The 6,432-nt window shown below is 46.8% G+C and overlaps 1 protein-coding gene across 1 annotated transcript in view; it reads right to left on the minus strand.

The window, feature by feature from the left end:
- Positions 1–1,035: 1,035 nt before the first annotated feature.
- The window catches only part of pb (homeobox proposcipedia), a 93,272-nt gene continuing 87,875 nt past the window's right edge, over positions 1,036–6,432 (minus strand). Inside the window, exon 5 of the mRNA XM_053780130.2 lies at positions 1,036–4,165. Within this exon, the coding sequence (XP_053636105.1) occupies positions 2,678–4,165 (1,488 nt within the window). The 3' untranslated portion in view covers positions 1,036–2,677. The remainder of the gene's footprint in view (positions 4,166–6,432) is intronic.

Here is a 6,432-nt window from a genome sequence, read left to right on the forward strand (position 1 = left end):
TGCGATGTTTTGTTTGAACTGAAAAAGGTCGCCTTGGATCAAAACAATTTCTACAGGAACTGGAAAGGTCTTTGGGGGCACCTGGGCCATTCTTTTGTTACTGGAAGCCTTTGGAAACTATGAAGATCCTTAGTAACTTTAAGCTTCCAGAAACTAGTGAGGATCTTTGGTAACCGGAGACTTTCGTAAACTTCGCAGATATTCAAGAACCATTTCTTTAATATCCAAAAGTACTTGAATATCGAAAATTTATTTAAAGTGTTCTAAATGCTCTTACGGTGAGTCAGGAGGACTCTAAAGGCATTTAAAAAGGGTCTTCAGAAAAATGGGTACCTATCTGGTAAAAAGAAAAGTTCCACAAGACTACCATTAAGTTTTAAGTATATATACAATCTACCAAGCAATTCTCTCTTAATATTGCTTAGTACCTAGGTACACTTATTGGCACAATCCTTCCGGAACGAAGGATGGTGCCAGCAATCCTTTGTACCACTGAAATCTGGTAGGAAGACGCTAGTGGTAAAACAAAATTGTACTTTCGTTCTAGGAAGAGTTCTCTCTGGAGTGAAACAGATACCAAGTGTCAATAATAATTGTCAGTGATACATAGCTATGCAACGCTCCATCAAAATATTTCACTAGTAATTTCCATCTCTTCTAAATCACCGTCAGCTCGAAGCTGATTACATTGTCACGTATATATGTTCAGCTCCTCGGTCGTCAATTATCTTATATACTTCTAATTACATGGAACAAAACATGAGCAATTAATAATAATAATAATAATAATAATAATAATAATAATAATAATAATAATAATAATAATAATAATAATAATAATAATAATAATAATAATAATAATAATAATAATAATAATAATAATAATAAAAATAATAATAATAATAATAATAATAATAATAATAATAATAATAATAATAATAATAATAATAATAATAATACTTCCTCTTGTGAATATTTTCCTTATTATAAAGCAACAGAAATAGTACTGAAAGTACGATAGTTCCGAGCCTCGAATAGTCACTGCCAGAAATATTTAATAATGGCTACAATTCTGAATCGTTTGTCATTGTCTATCTTAATCTTGCAACTATAGCTCTTCTAACTTCTGCGGAAACGTAGCATTTGCTTTCTCTCTCTCTTATCTTTCGATGGCAACTTCCTAATCTCCAACAGATACAAACTGATGCACGTTTTTACACACAAACTCACGTCACAAGCATGCAATCACACATCACCAGCACACAAATGTTGCACACATTACAGAGTAAGGAAGATACCGCGACTTACCGACTGATCTCCCACCTTCACCTGCAGAGATGCAGCTAATTTCATCTCAGAGGGAAAACATAGAGGAAATGTATAAATTATTGCTGAAAACTTTGACAACAAAACCGGACACGTTTCCCGTTATCACCAGTGACCTGTGGTCACGATAAGGTCAGACCGAAGCTTATCACTATGGGAGAGGGAGTTAGGTGGACTACACGTAACTATCACGGCACGAGGGTGGAGGGTGAGGGGAGGGGAATGAAGAGAGGATAGAAGTGGGAGACATCTACGGGAGTCTGGGGCTTATTGGGAGGGGTCATCTGGAATGACTGGCGACAACAGTTCTATATCCTGGCTTTTGGCTCACACATCACCATACCTGGCCTCGTTTCACTAGCCATGGCCCACGTTTCACTAGCTTTTGCTGGTCTGACATAAACGTCGTGCAGGGAACGTTTCAAGAAGCTGAAGTATAGCGTAGCCGACAAGCGATTAAAAGGCATACGGCAAAAGGAGACATTTATTAGTTCGACGATTCACCTACACGAGCATTGTCAAATAAAGGCTCATGTTAGTGGCACTGCGTGCTAATAAAGGTCTCCATTTACTGTATATGCCTTTTTTCCAACTTTTCAAAATCTAAGCTCCATGCTGGGTGGTGCAGTTGTGCATGGCGCTACCTGGCTTCCAGTCACTGAGCATCACTTGGTTTCCTAACTCTTCTGGGCCACTTCCGGCATGACACAAAACAACACCAACATACTATGCCACATATTACACTCTGGACCTAGTAACTCGGTGCCACGCTTTACATTTGTAAAATTTTGGGGCTGCCAAGTGCACTCCGTCTACAGAGGTCACACCTGCTACTCCGGACCATAGTTAATACTGGAGCGACGGAACTTGGGCTTTCATTGTCATTGTTTCACACCAGGCACTGTCCTGGTATATCTGGCACTGTCTTGACACACCCGGCATTGCCACAGACAGTGACACACAGTAGAGTCTTAACACTGGTAGTGATTCCCGAGAATGATAATGACATCCTGGGGCCGCGCACTGGTGGGAAGGAAGAAACGATCCTTATTGCTACATACTAAAAGGGAAGGGAAGCCCACTCACGACCATCCTCACTTTCACATGAGGAGCTGGAGCCAATTTACACCAGGAATCAAGTGTCCAGACACTGAGTATCACGTCAGTTTCTGCATGTGTGTGTGTATGTGTATGTGTGTGTGTGTGTGTGTGTGTGTGTGTGTGTGTGTGTGTGTGTGTGTGTGTGTGTGTGTGTGTGTGTGTGTGTGTGTGTGTGTGTGAGTGTGTGTGTGTGTGTGTCTGTGTGTGCTTATGTGTGGCTTCACGAGTGTTAACCCGGCTTCGCTGGGGCTCAGCTCAGCTGATAGTACTCCGGCGCGAAGTCATTGGCCAAGTTCGTCAGGAAATTGAAGTCGGAGGAATTGCTGTTTTCACTTGGCGCTGTGCTGCCGCTAGTACCGCCGCCACCGCCACCGCCACCTGCGCTACCGCCGCCCCCGCCACCACCGCCACTTTGTTCAAAAAAGTTAAAAGTGAAGTTAAGGTCGTGTTCGTGCTGCTGGTGGTGGTATTGTTGGTCCTGGTAAGCCACTGGTTCGTTCCCCGCCGTGGCTCCATTGGCACTGTTGTAGTAGCCGCCGCCCTGAGTCATATTGGCCATGTTGGCCATGTTGGCCGGATTATTTGCAGCCATTGTGTTCATCGCGGTGCCTTTCTCAGTGTGTTCGTAGCCGGTCGCGGCGCCACACATACCGTAAGAGTCGTAATACTGGTGAGCGGCAGCTTCACCCTGTCCGCTACATGCATACATGCCGCCGCTACTGTACATGTAGTTGTAGCCCGAGTATCCGTCACCGCACATCATGTTGTTGTTGTAGTAGTGACGGTTGTAGCTGTAGCCGTCCATACCATACCCTCCGTTGTACATATGCTGCCCCCGTTGTTGTTGCTGTTGTTGTTGGTGTTGCTGGGCACAAGTGTAGTCATACCCATGGGTGTTAGAGGCGCGGCTGTTGTTGGTAGGCATGAACTGCGGGGGCGTGGCGCGACCCATGCCTCTATACTGATCCACCCAAGAGCCTCGGTACGCCCCTGGGTATGACCCGGACACCCCACGACCCTTATTATCGGAGCCGGTGCCAGTACCTGGCCCAGAACCAGCCCCGGTACAGTAGGAGGAAAAAGTGGAACCTCTCCCTGCTGCCCCGCGGCCACCGCCGCTCCCACCGAACCCATGTAGGGTGATGGAGCTGGTGGTGGAAGCGGCGCCCGTAGTGGTGGTGGTAGCTGTTAGCGAGGCTGCCCTGGAAGAGGTAATGGGCGGGGTGGTGATTGATGGAGAGCCGGGCACTCCCCGTGCACCAGTCAGGTGGGCGGGAGAGGCAGTGGGCGTGGCTGGGGTGAGGGGTGGTGTGGCACGGGGTATGGGAGGGGTATTGAGGGGAGCAGTGTCCTGTGAACCCCCGTCTTTCATACCGATGCCGTCCCCGGTGAAACCCAGCGGACCCGGATACCTGAGGCTCGCTCCGTCCTCACACTTGACCTTGCTCGGATCCAGAGGGGAGACTGTGGAACAGGCACCCCGTGGCACCCCGGAGGTGGGCGGACCTCCAGAGCCGGCACTGGCACTAGGCAACGGCAAGCTGTCGTTGCTCTCCTCTTTTTTGACATCAGACGAACACATGCTGTCAGGCGAAGATGGCACCGACTTGGTGTTGTTGTTGGCGGCGTCGTCCACTCCGGAACGCTGGTCTCCGTCTCGCTTCTTGTCACTCTCGTCACTCTTAGTCATCGCCTGCCTCTTGTGTTTCATTCGTCGGTTTTGGAACCACACTTTCACCTGCGGGAAAACAACCAAAGTCAATTGGGCTCGATAAAAGCACTCACTTCCATATTATGGGCTAAGGTTAATGGGGATATACTGTGCTTCTACAGCGCAAACTTTCGTAGCCCTTAAACTCATCAACAATTCACACTTCTGCGGCACAAGACGTATTAGCCCTTAAATTCAACAACTGCACAACTCTTTAACGTATAGGAAAAAATGAAAAACAAACACAAATCAAGTGGGAGAAAGGTTTCCTGGACTAAACCAGGTAAATATTTTCTTTTCCAGAGAAGTACTTTAAAACCTTAGGAAGTAATATTAAACTAGGAAAATATATAAACATGTCACGTGAAAGTGTTTATAAAAGTTGATAATTGCTTTTAGAATTTTTATGTGTTTATGAAGCTTTAAGCTCTCTTTTACGATATTAAGTAGATTCAGGATTTTATTTAGGTTCACGAGTACTACATCTGACTCTGTCCACAGAGGCCACACCTGCCACTCATGGCCACAACTCTCACTGTCCACTGGCCATGGGACTGAACACTTTAAAAGTTACCTCTCCACTTAGATGAAGTATGACGTAGCCGACAAGTGATAAAAAGACACAGTAGTACGATGTTTCATCTACACGAGGCCTTATAGCGAGTACCTTCATAAAGCCTCTTGTAGGCTGCATGTCATTTTACGGCCTCTCCACTTATTACACTGTCTCCAGGATAAAAGTAGCCTCTGTATTCAACTGAAGTCGCCTGCTGCGCAGGTGAACATTTCATAAATGAAGAGACCCAAGTGCTACTCATGAATCTTACTCATCATCAAGTTATACCTGTTACTCTGGACTACAATTGACACTGTCCACCGAGGTCACACTTACTATTCTGGGACACAACTGACACTGTCCACAGAAGCTACATTCAGTGTGGCCACGCCGGGTCCACAAGTGGGCCAGACAGCCGCTCAAAAAACTAGTCTACAGCAGGCAGATGGAACCGGTCTCTTAGTCGTTCACTCTCACTGTTACTCCTACAGCATTGTCTAGCTACATACGTCACTGCCCTGGTACCCCGTCACTGCTTTGGCACATACAGGACTGTCCTAATGCCCCAGGCCCAGCATAAGGTCCTCCCTACATTTCCCTGGTAAACCCGTCACTGTCCTGGTACACTGTCACTGTCACTCAGCATTACCACAGGCAGTGAGACACAATAAGAATGGTAACAGTAGGAATGATAATAACAGAAATAGTAACAGCAGGACTCGTAACAGTAGGAATGGTAACAGCAGGAATGGTAGCAGTAGTAATGGTAATATCAGTACTCATAAGAGCAGGAATGGTACGTCAGCAATGGTAACAGTAGGAATTAAAATATGAAAGGACAAAGAGTCATTTCACCTGCACAGCCTGCACAGCACAGCCTGAACAGCACAGCCTGCACAGCACAGTCTGCACAGCACAGCCTGCACAGCACAGTCTGTACAGCAAAGTCTGCACAGCACAGTCTGCACAGCACAGCCTGAACAGCACAGCCTGTACAGCACAGCCTGCACAGTACAGTCTGCACAGCACAGCCTGCACAGCGCAGCCTGCACAGCACAGCCTGCACAGCACAGCCTGCACAGCACAGCCTCCACAGCACAGTCTGCACAGCACAGCCTGCACAGCACAGCCTGCACAGCAAAGTCTGCACAGCACAGCCTGCACAGCACATTCTGCACAGCACAGCCTGCACAGCACAGTCTGCACAGCACAGTCTGCACAGCACAGCCTGCACAGCGCAGCCTGCACAACACAGCTTGCACAGCATAGTCTGCCCAGCACAGCCTGCACAGCACAACCTGCACAGCACAGCCTGCACAGCACAGCCTGCACAGCACAGCCTGCACAGCACAACCTGCACAGCACAGCCTGCACAGCACAGTCTGCACAGCACAGCCTGCACAGCACAGCCTGCACAGCACAGCCTGCACAGTACACCTGCACAGGACACCTACGCACCACACCCTACACTGCTCAGGTGTGAGTTGTCACAGTTGCTTTTTGCTGATGACACTGTACTTTTGGGAGATTCTGAAGAGAAGTTGCAGTAGACAAGCTGAGAAAGTTGATTAATTGAGTTTATAGCCTATCAACTACTCAAAACGTCATAAAGACGGCATGTCTCTTGTTCACATCAATCAAGAATACGTTAATACCTAAAACAGAATTAAAGTAAACTTTCAGTGAGTATACTCTGATATATATACATCTCTCATTAAATATATCCTCAGATTGAAAA

This window comes from Cherax quadricarinatus, chromosome 36 (assembly GCF_038502225.1).
Source record: "Cherax quadricarinatus isolate ZL_2023a chromosome 36, ASM3850222v1, whole genome shotgun sequence".
Classification (NCBI taxonomy): domain Eukaryota; kingdom Metazoa; phylum Arthropoda; class Malacostraca; order Decapoda; family Parastacidae; genus Cherax; species Cherax quadricarinatus.